At 34.0% G+C, this 17,594-nt stretch overlaps 1 protein-coding gene across 3 annotated transcripts; it reads right to left on the reverse strand.

Annotated features, from left to right (window-relative positions):
* Positions 1-293: 293 nt before the first annotated feature.
* On the reverse strand, positions 294-15,328 carry LOC127732209 (alpha-2C adrenergic receptor-like). Of its 3 annotated transcripts, none has more exons than XM_052241290.1 (2): positions 15,192-15,328; positions 294-2,189 (listed from the first exon to the last, which is right to left on the reverse strand). In XM_052241290.1, the coding sequence occupies exon 2, from the start codon at positions 2,168-2,170 to the stop codon at positions 743-745; it is 1,428 nt and encodes a 475-aa protein (XP_052097250.1). In that variant the 5' UTR covers positions 2,171-2,189; positions 15,192-15,328; the 3' UTR covers positions 294-742. The 3 variants fall into 3 exon arrangements, with proteins under 3 accessions (XP_052097250.1, XP_052097249.1, XP_052097252.1); XM_052241289.1 differs by lacking the exon at positions 15,192-15,328 and adding an exon at positions 7,126-7,251; XM_052241292.1 differs by lacking the exon at positions 15,192-15,328 and adding an exon at positions 2,703-2,754.
* Positions 15,329-17,594: the final 2,266 nt, after the last annotated feature.

A 17,594-nucleotide genomic window follows, 5' to 3' on the forward strand; every position in this document is an offset into this window, starting at 1 on the left:
CCATTCTCCATCCGCTTGTGAATACGTAATCCGTTTACTTCGTACACCAAGTTCGTTTCCGAATTAGACTCCTGTTCAAAGTTAGGAAAACCGAGGATGAACATGGGAACTTTATAACAAAAACAGTTTTAGCTTCGGTTGAGAAATTTTTTTTTCAAATTACAAAGGGTACTTTTTGGTTTTGCATATATATCCATGCCTCGTTATATGCGGTTTTTCCCTGAATATTCGAATGAATGAAATAATCATATGGGGAATGAAATTGTTTACCTTTCCAATCATTAAACACAAAATATATCTGCATATTTATTACAAAACTAGCATACATGTAAGTTATGTATAATTCGAAACACGCTGGTTTGTACAAAAGCTTACATCCGTGTAGACCTCACATAAAAAAGTGTTTCATTCTTTGGAAATTGGGGAAACAAAGAATTGTGAGATTTGACAAACTTTTGTTTAGAGAGTATGTGTGCTTGATGCCAGATGTATATCCTCTGCATTGCTCTAAATCCAATCTATATTTGAATAGTGTAACATGTTATAATACGGATCAACTATTGCTATTAGGCACTGATTTTTTTAAATGTTTGTCCGCGCTGCGCGGATATTGAAAGCGCTAAAGTTAATATTGATAACGCTTCATATATTATATGCAAATACAATTTGGATGTATTCATCCATTGTTGTTTGATTCATTCGAGAAGAAAACATTTCATGCATATTTAGGAAAATGTTAAATTCATGAATGAATCATTCGGCAAATGGAGTAATGTTGTAACTTTTTACAGAACACTTTCTTAAATTCACGCCGAAATATTTTACTACAAAACCCGTACACAAACGGATTTACTCCACTACTGATAAAATGTGATAAAATACCGATATTATATGCAACTTGAGCTGTTGAGTTATGCGAAGACGGAAAATCCGGAATGAAGTTTTTGCAAATAAGCAACACAATATACGGTAGAAAACTGAGAATTTGAACAATTGTTATCACAAACATAGCTATTGTTAATCGTCGTCGGCGCACCATGTTTCTGTTAGATCGTGTGGAACCATTACTTGACATACTTATTGAACCTAAGAACGATGATTTCCTAATAAAGCGTTTGCTTCGACCTTCCTGTGTATTTGTTCTTGGTCGCATGACCTCTGTATCTCCCTTTTCGTTATTGTTGACAGTAACAGTATAATTTTGTTTTCTACTTTTGCAATCTATGGAATTACTTCTCGAAATATCGGTCGAAAAATCGCAAGAATCGCTTTCATCTACATTTGACTTGTGACGCCTTCTGTCCAACGTATTCCTCCTTGGCTTCCCATTATCTTCTGTTTGCTTTAGAGAAAGCATGCACGTTCCATCTTTCGATCCTTCCGTTGACTTATGTGCTGGGTCAAAGTTTAAAGTATTTTTAAAATTAGAAGCGGTTAAATCAGCACTTTCAGATGCGGACTGTCTCTTTGCAGCTGACATGGCTGATGACGTCAGATTTGGAAGTCGTAAAATTCTTAACCAAATCAAAGTGTAAAACAACACAAGCGATGTCGATATGCCGAAAAACAGAACAAATATAATCCCATAGTAAATGAGCGGATATGGCGCATAATCATTTAACGTTGAGCATTGTGTTTCTGCAATCACTTGTTCATCGGGACTTAAGCTTCTCATGCCAAATAAAATAAATGCTGGCCATGAAAATATCAATGCTAATAATACGGAAACTAAGCATAATCGAAGTGCCTGTGACGGTTGTATGCGCGTGCGTGTGTGTTTGCAGATACTAATATACCTGTCGACAGCAATAATGACAAGTATTCCTCCGGCAGCTAAAGACGTCACCGCACGTGTCCCTCGTTGTAGTTTGCAAAGAATGCCATTATCAATCAAAAGAGGTTGTCGTAGCATAACTATTTCCATCGGCATACAAATGCAGCACGTGAGCAAATCAAAAGTTGCAAGAAAACCGATGAAGTATTGGATTTTCCTTTCTTTCCATTTCCGGTAACAGACGTAACAGACGAGAGAATTGCCAATCACACCGGAAGTCATGAGAACGGAAATATACGCAACAATAGGAGACAGGAGACTGACCACTTCTTCATCCCTCTTAATCCAGTTAAAACCAGTTGTGTTGGTTGTTTCATTGCCACTGCTGGAATTCATTGTATCAATTTGTATAAATCTAAAATAAAGCAAAAAAGTCTGTTAATTCATCGTTGATAAAGAATAAAAATGTTGCAATTAATCACGCATTCTTCAATGTTAAAGTTCTTGAGTGTAAATTATAAATGTCTTAGTGTTTATAACTCTTGTATTAAGTCCTTCAAATTTATTGTGTTTCCGCTACTCTCATGTATACAATACGCATATTACACTAGTTTGGAGTGTCCGCCATTGCAAATTTAAGAGGAAATAAAACGCTTTCTCAAAACCAAATATTTGACTTCAAAGACCAAATTGATTGTTTTGCAGACGACGTCATTATGTCAAACGGCGCAGAATTGAGGTCAGTCGTAGTAAAATCCAGGAAGGAACTCGAAATTGAATCAAAATATAAAATCGATTCAAATTGATAATTGATTACATTAATTTGTATCGCAAAAACTCTTTTTTAATCCCCCTCATTTAAGGAGGATAATACACAAAATCAAAATAAATTTAACAAACGATCATTAACATTATATTACTTGCCTACCTACAACACAGCCAAAGTCATACCATGAACACGGAAGTAGTATCAATTTACCTTGCTGTCATAAGACGATCGATATTAGGTCAAGGATTTGGCACTAGACTTGCAAGAAAATTTATGACCTTGGTAAAATGTAGTTGTTGTACTTGACATGGTTTAAAATAGTGTTAATCGATAAATTATTTATACGATGCTTTTTATAATATTCTTTTAAATGAAGAAAAAGTCGCCCAAAAAATGGATTTGCAGTCTGCATGATTGATGATAAAGCAATAAAGAAAACAAATACGACAGATTGCAACCAAAGACGACTACTTATTTACAAACTATTGCCTTGGGACAGAATCATATAGAATGTTGCGTGGTAAAATATGTTTTCGAGCACTCAACTCTGCACTAACCTGGGACATCCGTGAACCAGCATAAGAGCAAACTAAAAATCATTTGGAAAGGGCTCGACTCATAAGATAGACAAAAAGCAAAAACAAACAAACAAACAAACAAAGATTAACTAAAGACAACAGCAAATAAAAAGACAAATCGTTCTTTTTATTCATTATTGTTTTGCAATGATGACTTAAAATTTGTGGCAATTTCGCAGTTTTGAGCCATCTTCAGGATATTTGGTTACATCATGTACATGTTTATAGAATTACGCCATAATGTTGGTAGAACCTCAAATTACAAACACGAAGCTGTATGACAATTTTCAGGGGATATTAGTCCTTCTTGAATATTTGTTCCACACATTTTACTAGTCGTGTGCAGATATGTGTAATATTTTTTGAACTTCGGTAGACACTGGTCGTAGCCGCCTTGTTTGCTTCTATTTTTATTCAACATTATTTGTACTTAACTTCCAAGATCTCAGTAAACTGTCCTTCGAAAACATATTTGGTTTCTTTTATCCAGTGGTTGTCAAGACGCGGATCCAGGATTTGATACCCGCTCCTGAGAATTTGGAAATAGAGGAAATTATTTGTGACACAATCCTTTGAGGGGAAGGGGGCGATATGTGCGCCTCCGTCTGAATCCACACAAAACTTAAAACACATTTTTACCCAAATGTGATCACTCTACTCCAAATGGTCAGGAATAATAATTTAATTATTGTGATAAGCTTTATTCGTGTTATTGGAGAGATTCATTGTAGTTTGCAATTTTCTATCCAAAATGCAAATTTTAATATTTTATTTCAAAATTTGAAATTTAAAACGTATAAATAATAGGATCTCTTAATTCGGAATTTATCATACTGCCAGATATGTTCTATGCATGCATAGACAAAGAAATCTTCAAAATTTTCAACGATTGGTTAACTATATATTAATAAAAGAAGAAATATTGGTTTGATTTTTTTATTAAATGAAAAATACACTCAGGTCTTACGTTTCTCTTTGCCCTCAGTATACGTCCAGACATTTTTAATACGTATCCTGGTTAAATGAACTTTAAAACAAAAAAAACAAAAACAATAATTATCATCATTTGTTTTTTGTTGTTGTTTTTGTGTTGTTGAAGTAAGTTTAAACAAAAAAAAAACTTTGCAGACGTCAGACAAATGATAAAATGGACAAAGCACTTGAAACAGTTTAACTGTATTTCCGTATAAATATTTTTCTTGTTCTAGAATTTAAACTTTGAAAGTGCAAAACGTTTGAAATATTGTCATGTGGATAATGTGCGTGTATTCATTATTCAAAATAATACTTTAAAATGGTTGGCATATGTTTATCCTTTTAATGCATGTTTAACGCATCCGCTAATGTGACGCGTCGTGTATATTTCATTACAAAGGAAGTATTTGGCATGAAATTTCTAAATTGTTAAAAAAAATTAGATAGGAAATAATTGTGAAAGAGGTTTTTGCTGCTTCTAGGCATGGGTTATCATTTAAGGCTAAGTGGCAATTTTTATCTTCAAAATCCCTCAAAAAGACAATTTTGTTTAACTTAGAAAGTCTATATTTTCTGTATTTGGATTATTTATCAATATGCGTAAAGGATTCTTTAAACAGATTTGGTTATGTCAAAACGTTGGCATATTTAGCGGTTGCGTCAGATTGCCCTTCTATCAAATTGATCATACTTGGGGTTCATATGGAATGCCGTAGCTGCCTGATATGAACATATGTTTATATTTGCACATACTTTTCCCTATATGCACATACTTTTTCTATATATGCACATAGTTTACTTTATATTCACATACTTTTCCTATATATACAATTAGTTTACTTTATATGCACATACTTTTTCTATATATGCACATAGTTTACTTTTTATGCACATAGTTTTTCTATGTATGCACAAAGTTTACTTTATATGCACATAGTTCTCCATCTGCATACTTTTCTCTATACATGTATAAACATAGTTTTTCAATATGAGAATAACCATTCATATGATACTCTACTGAAAGTGCAAATTATAGAAAAAACGAGAAATTGCAATTTAACAAAAATCAAAGTTTCAAATATTTCGGAGGAAGATTTAGATCCATTAATACAGGTGCTAGTTGACAGATTTTCCTGTTGTGTCGAAAATATGATATATACCGGAATATTTGTTCCCTCTTTTTGAATTGCCGCTTTATCTTAATTCATTTCCCATACCAATTAAATTCACAGTCATTTACAAAAAAAGTATTTCATAGCAATAGCCATAAAATTTTCTACTCCTGCATTATTATGCCGGTATGAATGATTGATTGAATAATTGATTGATGTTTAATGCCACTTTCAGCACTGTAAGCTATTTCGTGGCGATCAGTTTTATTGGTGGAGGAAGCCGGAGGAAGCCGGAGTGCCTTGAGAGAACAACCGACCTTCGGTAGGAAAACCGACAATTCAAGATTGGACTCGAGCCTACCTGTCACGTGCGAGATTCGAACTCACAACCTTAGTGTTGATAGGCTAGTGATACAGTAGTTCGATTACTTAGACTACGCGGCCACCGAGGCACTCTGGTATGAGGGAAAGGGGAAATGGGATGAACTTTAACTCGGTGCATTTCATTGGCGCGTGCAGCTTTTTGTTATGTTTTCGCGAATTTTTTCTACAGCTTCAAATAGACAGTAACCCGAAAGCCGCTTATATATATATATACACCTCCAGACTAAATTCATCGATTTGTAAACAGGGTTATGGTACCGACCATTCACTTTTTTGGAGGTGTGGAGGGGGCATGTTTTTTGTTTAAAGTTTGATTCCATATTTCTTGAAAAAGACATTATTTGTTCAGAAGGGAAGCAAACAAAATAGTTTCTTTCCACTGAAAATGCCTTTCGTAATTAGAGGCAGTTTTTCCTATAAGATAAACAAATTTCAAGTATGTTATTTTTTTGTAAATTTAGCCTTGCTGATGATTTTAGTTGTTCAAGTTTCTATTTATTAGATATTACTTTTCTCGTGATATTAGTAAAAAAAGACACAAAAAAATGCTCAAAAATCGGACATTGGAAGAGTATTAACTCCAGTAATAGACCGGTCATTTGTAACCTGAAAAGGGGGGATAGGAGGAAATCAAGGGGGTTTTGAAAATTTATGAATGGAGGTATCCAATTCTTTATACGACCGCAAAAAAATTGCGGCCGTATAATGGGTCGTTGTCGTAGTCGTTGTCCGGAGACATTTTGATTTCAGACAATATTTTCAGTATAAGTGTATGAATCTCTATCAAATTGTACCACAAGGTACAAACTTTTGTGCATATATAGAAAACGTATGTGCATATAAAGTAAACTAGTCTATGTGCATAAATAAGAAAAGTATGTGCATATAAAGTAAACTATGTGCATACATAGGAAAAGTATGTGCATACATAGGAAAAGTATGTGCATATAAAATAAACTATGTGCATATATAGAAAGAGTATGTGCATATATGGAAAAGTATGTGCATATATAAGCATATGTTCACATCAGGCAGCTACGGCGTTCCATAGGTTCATCTTCTAGTTTTCAATTATGATAATTATTTTTGAAAACTTATTTTATTTATGAACAACATTCAAAAGATAACATATTCATCCAGATTTATTCCTGAAAATGTTAGGAGTCTATTAAATCACTAAGCGCAATAACTAGTTGATTAAGAGTCAAACTCAGATTCTCAAATCATTTGGGGATAACACGCGGCCTCTGGGTCCGTGCTCCATCCAGACTTTACCGTTTAGTCCCTTTTATCATCCCAAAATGATATTTTCACTGTTGTGCAAAGCTTGTCCAAATAATAACGACGTATTTTAAGGATTTTAATGTTTTGCTATCACAGCAAAAAAAGCCTTTCAAGACGTCGTAATTTATTGGAATAGTACAAAACACTCTTTGTTATATCCTTGTCCTTTTAGTACATATTGATTAAAGTATACAATTGTTATTGATCATACAATATCGCATATCAGTAGATACTTATTAAATTTCTTACCCTTTGATGTAAGATACGATCTTGTATGATACCATTCGGAAACAATTCACATTCATTGTCATGTGATGGTGAAGAAATAAATTTGGGAATTTAAAGTAGTCTGTGCATACATCTCTGATGTCAGATACCACCTTTTATCATACCATTCGGAAACAATTCACATTCAGTGTCATTTGATGGTGAAAAATTAAATTTGGAAATTTGAAGAGTGTGGGCATATCTTGTTGTCGCTAAGCGGATCTCTCCACGTTATTACTTCCCTTTTTCAAGGATAGTGCGGTTAACTTTTGTTAATGGTACATATCACTACGCTTCACACAATGATGCATTGTACTTAATTGGCGGGAAAACACTTTTCATTTTAACAAATCTATTTAAGGAATCAATTTGTCTTTTAAAATCTTCTTAGGGGTTTTAACATTGTAGCAATACTACTGTTTTGTATCTTGTTTAGCATTTGATGTCTCTTGATCCGGAAATTCTTTCATACCGGTTTGTATTCCGAATTTTATTTTACACTATCCAAACTTATTTCTTCCTATATTATGATAAAATAGTAATTAGGGGGATATGATTACATTAACGTAAAGTAGTGATTTGGTCCAGTTGAAAAAAAATCAATAATTAGTATGCCTGAAACTGCCAAACTGAAGTAAAGACCTCCTTAACATAAAATTGTTCATATTAGTTCGATAAAATTTGCCCCAAATATAGTACGATACACTGTAAAAATCTTATTGAGTTAACGCAGGTGATATTTTAATTTGCATTTATCAAGTTGTTCAAAGAAATTTAACACAAAATAACTGTGTTATCGGGCTAATCCAAGATAAAAATAAGAAGATGTGGTATGATTTTCAATCAGACAACTCTCCACAAGAGACCAAATGACGTAGAAGTTAACAACTAGGTCACCGTACGGCCTTCAACAAGTTCGTAATAACATAAATCTGCGTGTTTATATTTTTTTACCACATGTTCCAAGGAAGTATACATAAATGATAAATCATCTTATTTTATATCTTACCAGAGGATTTATAGATTTGCAAAATTTGAAGTTCACATTTTATTAAAGCGACAACCGTGCATCTTCAAAAGCTCAAGAGAAATTTAAATTACATAATTATTGATTTTCAAAAAGTAAGCTAGGATTATTTAGTTTATCTAAAGAAAGATATATTGACAAGGTTATCTTGTACTTAAAATGTTTCTTTAAAATAATATTTTTATGCCCCCGCAACTGAAAGTTGGGGGCATATTGTTTACCCTTGTCCCTCCGTCCTTCCGTCCCATTATAGGTATATAGTTATTCCAGATAACTCCTCATACAGTTTGAATGCTAGGAAGTTTTCACTTTTCTGGCTGTTTGTACATATATTTAAGGTGTGCATTTGATCAGGGTTTTGATTTTTAATAATATTTGCTCTTTTGAAAGATAGTTGAACTTTGTAATTTTTTGGAGTATTTACTTGCATAAGAGTTGCATAGCGTTTCCGGATAACTGCTCCTACAGTTTGAATGCTAGGAAGTTTTCACTTTGCTGGCTGTTTGTACATATGGTGTGCATGTGGTCAGGGTTTTGAATTTTATTAATATTTTCTCTTATTGGAGATAGTTGAACTTTGTCATTTTTTGAAGTATATACTTGTATAAGAGGTGCACAGCGTTTCCGGATAAATCCTCCTACAGTGAACCATAGACCTATGTGCTCCCATGCTCAACTGTGTGTATTTTAGAATAACACTATGCATCTGCGGGGGTATCATCTGTGTCTCCCAGACACAATAATATCTCAAAGAAAGTTCTACATTGACTTTGTTATATTACAGTTACTTCAGAGGGGAGTGCGGGGGCATCACTTTGACTAGTTTTTATGTTATAATGAAACTTTTGCAGTCTTGTAGTTAGTCTGAAGCTTTCTGTGTATATTTTCAAAAGCGTAAATCGAACTTTGTGATTGGTCAACATCTAGCTAGAAATGGAACCAATGACATACAGTTGTCTTTATAAACTTTCAAATATAGTCTTTTAGAGACTGTTAAGGTCAATTCAACACGTTAATAATGGTCTGTTCTGTCATATTTAGGAAAATCACTAGAAATATAATGACTTTATTATGAGACAATCTCCCTACTAAGCATTAGGGGAATATGTGATATTTTTTCAGGATGTCAAAAACAAATGTACATCAAAGCCCAAAATGCATGAAATACTGCTATGCTAAAAAGTTCTTTCCGCCTTGTGCTTCAACTGACATAGGAGAAACAATTTATTCTATCTTTATCGCTTAAGGTGGTAACAAACACCTTGACTAAAATTAATTTGGCTGTTTAATTTTCATAAAATTTTGACAAAATATTTACTTTGACCCTTTGACAAAAATATAAAAAATTCAAAAAACTTGAACCACACACTTTATCGAAAAAAATTCATTGGATATATAGCAGTTTGACAACCACTAATTTTGATCATTGAGAAGCTTTTTTATCCCCGGCTTAGTATATTTCTAGGATTTTGATTGGTTAACGCACGTCGTTACAAAACCCATAGCGCCTGGGTGTTGCTAACCCATATACCCGGACGTTGCTACCCATTATAACGGGGAACATCATGCGCGCTTTCCTTAGTTCCATGGTTGTTCCTTGTGAAATATCGAATTCTGTAGATTGATGTCTGTAATTAAATATTTAATCAACTAACGATTTTATCTTATTATGTCGATCATTTGCACTCAATTTAGTAAATGCATTACTTGGCTGCCACATTGTCAATGAATGGGACTACTGATCTAGCTATGCAAATGACCCACGTTGACGTCACATCGTCTATGATGTAACTCTCACACCATTGAGCGCCAAATTCGACCCCTTCCCGTTTCTCTGTCTCTGAATTAAAAACGTCTTATATTTGACTACCTGTAGGGTTCTACCAAAGGTAGTACCCTACACCCCGTTAAAAATATGTTAAATTCCCAAATTTCAATAAAAGATTTTCAAAAAATGAAAAAAAATGTTGCTTTCATGTTTCATTTTGTGGTTGAATTTTTCTAAAAATCGCAAGATTTGGACTAAGACCAGGGATAAATTCGTTATCTACGTTCATATCCGTAGATATGGATATTTTAACACCCTTCTGTACCCTGTACACCCTTCGGCTTCGCCTCAGGGTGTACTTGGATACTTCAGGGTGTTAAAATATCCATATCTACGGATATGAACGTAGATAACTTATATTATTCCACTGTTTAAACATATTGATAGTTTAATCAATATTTGATTGGTTGAGACTATCCCACGTGTCATTGAACAAATCTTCATATTCCATTCTGAGGATCATATTCCCCTCTGAAATGTCGGGATTACTTCGTGCGACGTTACGCGCGGTTAATGTACATAACGTTTTGAACTTCTTATTCTTTTTAAAATAGCGATAGCAAAAATCATTATCATGTTCAAATTTATTTCAGACGATAAAACAAAAAGACTTATAATTAAATTTTGATCCTTACTGTTTATCAACGGGTATGTCGTGTTTAGTTTGACTTACAAAAACAAGCGGGTAAGAAAAAAAATGTATGCAAAATAATATTTAATGTATTGATAGTAAACAAAGCATAGGCAGTGGAATAAAACATTCATTTCCCTTTGCCTCGGGAGATATGAAGATTTGCTCACCCTCGAAAATCATATTTCCCTCGGGCAGAGCCCTCGTGAAATATGAATATTCTTGGGTGAACAAATCTTCATATCTCCCTCCGGCACGGGAAATAAATGTATAATATTTCCTTAACGATAGAACGTGATTGAAACGTTGAGCTGATTTTTACAGAGTTATCTCCCTGTAGTGTTATGTACCACCTTAATGCATTATTTGATCGTTGTTTCAATAATGTACAGTAGCAAATATTTCATGCATACCAACAACACCACGCACAAACATCAAGGTCAGTATATGGTCTTCAAATGACAATATAATGCATATATGTCTATTTTAGACGAGTCCCAGTCAAGACCCCCTTTGTTAGTCGAGAGTTACGATCATATTCCCTCTCTGCAAGATCGTAATATCTGACTAGCGAAGATGAGCCAAGACAAGTTTTGGATATAAATTTTAAAAAAGACTATAATATAATATTTGCCACTACGCAAAATTCTATTAAAGACGAAAATTACAACTAAAGACAAACCATGGCTAGGTTCCTGACATATGATATGCTTGATAAATATTTATGCGTGCATGATAAATATTTATGCGTGATGCTTTTATAACTAGTTTTTAGTATTGGACCCTCCCCCTAAACCTCGATCAAGTAGACAAAGCTCATCAATCTCATATATAATACAGACGCTTTAAAACGCAGTTATTTCATCTTAAATCCTCACGTAATACTTTATTTTAAATATGTTAATCATCATGTCCTATTATTAGTAAACCTCAATACTTATTCATAAAAACAAGTATAACTACAAATTTTATAAAAATGAATCGTCGTAAAATTTGAAATTAATCCAAACCATATAAAAAATTTACTAACAAAAAAGTATTTTTCTAAAACAAAAAAAAGGATCTTAAATAAAGATAACTCAAAAACTATTGGATATATACCGTAATACACTAAATGACAATGAATTAATTTAATAGTAGGAGATGCTACTTAAAAGTTCATTGTGTAGGCTGAAATGTACAAACGAAAAAGTGTTAAAAGGTTTACAAATTTATCATCGGAAAAAACAAATTGTGACATCGCTAATCTGATTGAACTGCAGTTCATGAGTGTGTGGATGGAGGTCTGCAGAATGAAGAACAATGGGCAAAAAATAAAAAGAATACAGAAAATGAAGTAAAAAAATATAGAATAGAGAAAAATGAGGTGCCAAAATATAAATGAATAGAGAAAAGTGGCATAAAAAATTAAGATTACGGAAATGAAGGACAATCCTACCAGACCCTCGATCGTGTGCCCATGATTCGCTTTCAAGCAAAGCGTGTACAAAGGATCTGACTTTCATCAGATTTACACATCTCTGACATCCGAGGGAAAATCACCAGTCTTTCGATGCTTGGCCGTTACAAAGTCGAACTTGGTGATATTCCGAATGATCAACCTCACTCTCCTGATTGTCTTGTTCCTTTCCTCCCTAGGGGAAATGACATTGTCCCCAGAGACTTAGTCCCTTAACAGACTATATTATTATACTTCATGTCAAAATGCCAGATTTTGATTGGTTGATAGGAGGGAGACAATTTACTTTATTATACTTCATGTCAAAATATGGGATTCTGATTGGTTAATAAGAGGGAGACAATTAACTCTTTCCCATGGCAAATACTCAATTACCCTACACGGAGACGCTTGATCATTCGTGCGCTTTTTTTAAATAGGGATGACTGTTATGTACAAAACGTTATAGTTTATTACTTTGAAGTTGAAATCTAATAGACAGTAATAACAGAACATTCAGTATAATAAAGTAAATAATACATAGCTGAAAGGGTGATAGAGCAGATTGTTACCCCTCGAAAATGTATTGTCAACCTTGGCTTCGCCGCGGTTAACAATGTGTTCTCGGGGTAACAATCTGCTCTATCACCCTCTCAGCTATGTGTTATTTATATACTATCCCAGTGCAAATACTCTATTACCCTTCACGGAGACGCTTTAATAAATACGGATGATTGTTATGCACAAGACGTCGTAGTTTATTACTTTGAATTTGAAATTAAAGACAGTTATAACAGAACATTCAGTAGAATAAATTAAATAACACTTAGCTGAGAGGGTGATAGGGAAGATTGTTACCCCCCGAAAAGACATTGTCAACCTTGGCTTCACCTCAGTTGACAATGTTTTCTCCGGGTAACAATCTGCTCTATCACCCTCTCAGCTTTGTGTTATTTATATAATGTACGATATTAAATGTTTCAGGTGTGTGGCAGTACGAGTGTGAAACTCATTTTCAAAAGAAACCCGAGTCATGACTTCATTTCATCAGTTACAACATTATATAAAAAGCTGGTGTGAGTGACAAATATGATAGTGTAATCCATTCCAAATCCAACCAGTGCTGCATCAAAGCTGATTCGTTCTGACTAAATTAAACATTGTGGTTTGTTTCTTGATTTTCTTTTTTGTTTGCTTAATTAGATTTTTTGCTTGCTAATTGATTACTTTGTTTAGCTATTAACTATGTATTTGATTCCATTCTGAAAAGGAGAAACCAAGGGTCCGTAAGAAGGGAGGACGTAATAGCCCAAAATGATTAAAACAAAGGGTCCGTAAGAAGGGAGGAAGTAATTGTCCAAAATGATTAAAACAAAGGGTCCGTAAGAAGGGAGGACGCAATTGTCCAAAATGGTAAAAACAAAGGGTCCGTGGAAAGGGAGGACGTAATTGTCTAATATGGGGAAAACAAAGGGTCCGTGGGAAGGGAAGACGTAATTGTCCAAAATGGTAAAAACAAAGGGTCCGTGGAAAGGGAGAACGTAATCGTCCAAAATGGTAAAAACAAAGGGTCCGTAAGAAGGGAGGACGTAATTGCCCAAAATGATTTAAACAAAGGGTCCGTAAGAAGGGAGGACGTAATTGCCCAAAATGATTAAAACAAAGGCTCCGTTAGAAGGGAGGACGTAATTGCCCAAAATGATTAAAACAAAGGGTCCGTAAGAAGGGAGGACGTAATTGCCCAAAATGATTAAAACAAAGGGTCCGTAAGAAGGGAGGACGTAATTGCCCAAAATGATTAAAACAAAGGGTCCGTAAGAAGGGAGGACGTAATTGCCCAAAATGATTAAAACAAATGGTCCATAAGAAGAGAGGACGTAATTGCCCAAAATGATTAAAACAAAGGGTCCGTAAGAAGGGAGAACGTAATTGTCCAAAATGATTAAAACAAAGGGTTCGTAAGAAGGGAGGACGTTATTGTCCAAAATGATTAAAGTAAAGGGTCCGTGGAAAGGGAAGACGTAATTGTCCAAAATGGTAAAAACAAAGGGTCCGTGGGAAGGGAGGACGTAATCGTCCAAAATGGTAAAAACAAATGGTCCGTGGAAAGGGAGGACGTAATTGTCCCAAAAAGGTAAAAATAATTGTTTTCACTTCCCATTTGAAATAATTTTTTCAAGAATGAACAAGTACCCACTAAAAATAAACCCTCTCAAAAAAAAAAACCCACGATGCATAGTTTGTGCATTAGCGACCTTGACTACTTCTGATTTGTAAAGCCCTTTAAACGCAAATCATATTTGTATTTTTGAGTTTCTACAACCCAAGTTGATACTAGGCTGGTACAGACTTAGTTCCGGGTAGAAATGTTTTATGATTTGATTTCTGTTTGTTTGTTTGTTTGTTTGTTTGTTTGTTTGTTTATTTGTTTGTTTGTCGATAAGATTCACGGTACCAAATTTACTGCACGAGATGCTCATAGCGACAATTATGTCTCAAGGCTTTTCATTCTTATTTGTTTGTTGTGTTGCAGTCTCATAATTACCGACGTAATATACGAGACTAAGTTTACAATTATACAGGTAGAGTATATAAATTGTTTATGTTGCCAATGAATTTCAGTCTATCTAAACTGATTTCTGCGAAGGGGCAGATCAAGCCATTTTTAAAAGGGGGTTCCAACCATATGTCCCCATTCAAAAGCATTGATCGTCAAAAAAAGGGGGCTCTAACCCCCCGGACCCCCCTCCCTGGTATCCTATAGCCTTTTGTAATTTACCTGTGAATACCAGCACCATTTTTATTCCGAACAAAATAATCAGAGCCGATTAGGAGGGTCTGGATGGGGTGTCCTTCATTTTTGCATGCATTCTTTAATTTTTTAGGTAATTTTTCTCTATTCTTTATAGTTTTTGCCCATTATTCTCTGTTCTTTATATTTTAGCACCTCAATGTTGTCTATTTTTTTGGGGTCCATTTTTCTCTATTCTTTATATTTTTTGCCCATTATTCTCTATTCTGTGAACCCCTATCCACTTCCTCGAATAGGTTCTGGATAGACAAAAATTCCAATGTATACAATATAAAAGTTTTACGTGTTGAAATTATTTTCATAATAACTTACCTTTTTGAACACGTACAAGTGAATAGCTCCTCCGCTCGAACAATTATTTCAAAAATGAATAATTACACTACTTAATAAACAATTTATAGCGGGAATGAATCATGACAAACTAGGAAATGACCCGCTTTAAATAGCTCATTTATGAAAATCAATACTTAGAAATTTGTGAATTGCGTAATGTTTGTTTTAACCAGGAAAGCGTTAGTATTGTCACATGGTGAATGACACAGCTACTACTGCATGTACATGTAGGTGTACTACATTCACTACTTATACTGTTACAAAGAAGGACATTCGTATGAAAAAAAATAGTTTTTTTTTCTGTTTTCAATTATTTTATATAGATATAACAACAATACTATACATTATCATTATTCTTGTAATTGTTATAATAATGATAATAATCAATTATATTACCCGACGATACCAAAAGGTCAATCCAAATTCATAAGTTAACAAGAATGTGTCCATAGTACACGGATGCCCCACTCGCACTATCATTTTCTATGTTCAGTGGACCGTGAAATTGGGGTCGAAACTCTAATTTGGCATTCAATTTAGAGAGATCATATCATAGAGAACATGTGTACTAAGTTTCAAGTTGATTGCACTTCAACTTCATCAAAAACTACCTTGACCAAAAACTTTAACCTGAAGCGGGTCCGTCGGACGGACGAACGAACGGACGCACAGAGCGAAAAACATAATGCCCCGCTACTGTCGTAGGTGGGGCATACTTATTTATTAAAGTCATAATAATGGTGATGTTTTCCCGCTTGAAACACAATAGTCTATATTTGAGGGTCTGGATTGGGTTCCTTCAGTTCTGTATTCTTTATTTTTTAAGCCATTTTTCTCTATTCTTTATAAATTTTGTCTATTATTCTCCATTCTTTATATTTTCTGCCCTTTATTCTGCACTTGTTGCTCATTATTCTCTATTCTTTAAACCCCATCCAGACCCTCATATCTTTTGCATGTTGTAGTTTTCTGCATTTTTGTCACTCTAAAGGCTGATAAATACTGTATCCTACCTCCTTGATAAAACGGGCATAGGACATTGAGCGAAAATTGAAAATGCACATAAGGTCATTTGAGCGCGACATCATAGGACATTTTAGCGCCGGAATATTTACCTTACCTGGATTTTCATAAAGGACGTTTGAGCGAAGTTTCATGTGACACTTTTATATGAGTTAAGAAAATAAAAAGTAATAGAAAAGAGTTAGTTTTTAAAATAAATATATTTTATTTGATTTTACACCCGAGTAATTCGACCGGTTCTGGTTAGTTAATGGAAGTGTAGTCCTGAGTTGAACTCTACTTACCAATCTAACCTCATTGTTTTGGACGTTGTAAGCCAATCTGAACGTTTTGGTGTACGCTTTTGAAACTATTACGTTAACAAATGCAACGGCGAATTGTACGACGTCTGTCGTCATTATTACAATTGACGAACTGTATTTGACAGTCGAAGTTTATGTATTAAATACACCTTGAGGGCGTTAGCCCGAATGGGATTATCTTATTTACACCAAGATATTATTGTCAATGAAGAATGATAGATTTCAATAATTTAGGAGGGGGTCTTTCAGCGAGTTGACCATATGTTATTGAAAAGCATGATAAATGCAGGGTACCCAATTTCATTTAACGACATATTGATGTAAGTTAGAATAAGACCGTTAATCAGGTAAATACAGAACAACTACGTGAAAATGAAACAAATCACAAACTAAAAATTCAAATGTACAAGAAAAGTAAGGAAAGACGTATACATACCAAACCGAGGCTAAATCAAAAGCTTAGGTCTTTAGACTAGTGATACAAACTGAGAGAAGACGAAGCTACTTGAATGACGGTCATTATTGTTGTTTTCATTTCCCGGTGAAACTGATAAAAATTCGGATTTATTGTAGCTCGCTTACTCCTCGTATGAGCATAACGAAATCAGAAATCTACAATTCAATTAGTTTGCTTCATTTCTGTTTTCATTATTTTATTTCTATGTAAATGGCATTATATTGTTGTTAATTGTAATTTGTATGTTAATTTGCCTTTTGCCATTTTTATCGGTGTAATTTGAGCAATAAAGATTAAATTATTTTTTCTATCATTTTTTCTATTATTTATTCTTTATTTGTTTTTACTTTTTTTCTCATTTCTCAGTTTCTTTATTTTTCCCTTTATTCCCTTTTTTTCTCAATTCGGAAATCCCATCCAGACCCATTTGAATGTCTAAATGCTAATCTCGAAAATTCCCTTTTTTTTAAGTAACGCATAAAAATAAATTTAAAGTTCCATAAACAATATAATTGAACTGAACCGTATTTTGCAACTCCTTCCGATGCTGAGTTCATTTATTTCATGAAAATTATTTTGTGACAAAATAAGGGGCCGAAT

The sequence above is a fragment of the Mytilus californianus genome, unplaced genomic scaffold, assembly GCF_021869535.1.
Source record: "Mytilus californianus isolate M0D057914Y unplaced genomic scaffold, xbMytCali1.0.p SCAF_22, whole genome shotgun sequence".
NCBI classification, from domain to species: domain Eukaryota; kingdom Metazoa; phylum Mollusca; class Bivalvia; order Mytilida; family Mytilidae; genus Mytilus; species Mytilus californianus.

Coding starts and splice junctions, on each gene's coding strand:
- LOC127732209 (XM_052241289.1), bottom strand. CDS start 7,187: ATGACAATGAATGTGAATTGTTTCCGAATGGTATCATACAAGATCGTA. Junction 2,190..7,125: donor ATCGTATCTTACATCAAAGG/GTAAGAAATTTA, acceptor GCTTTATTTTAG/ATTTATACAAATTGATACAA.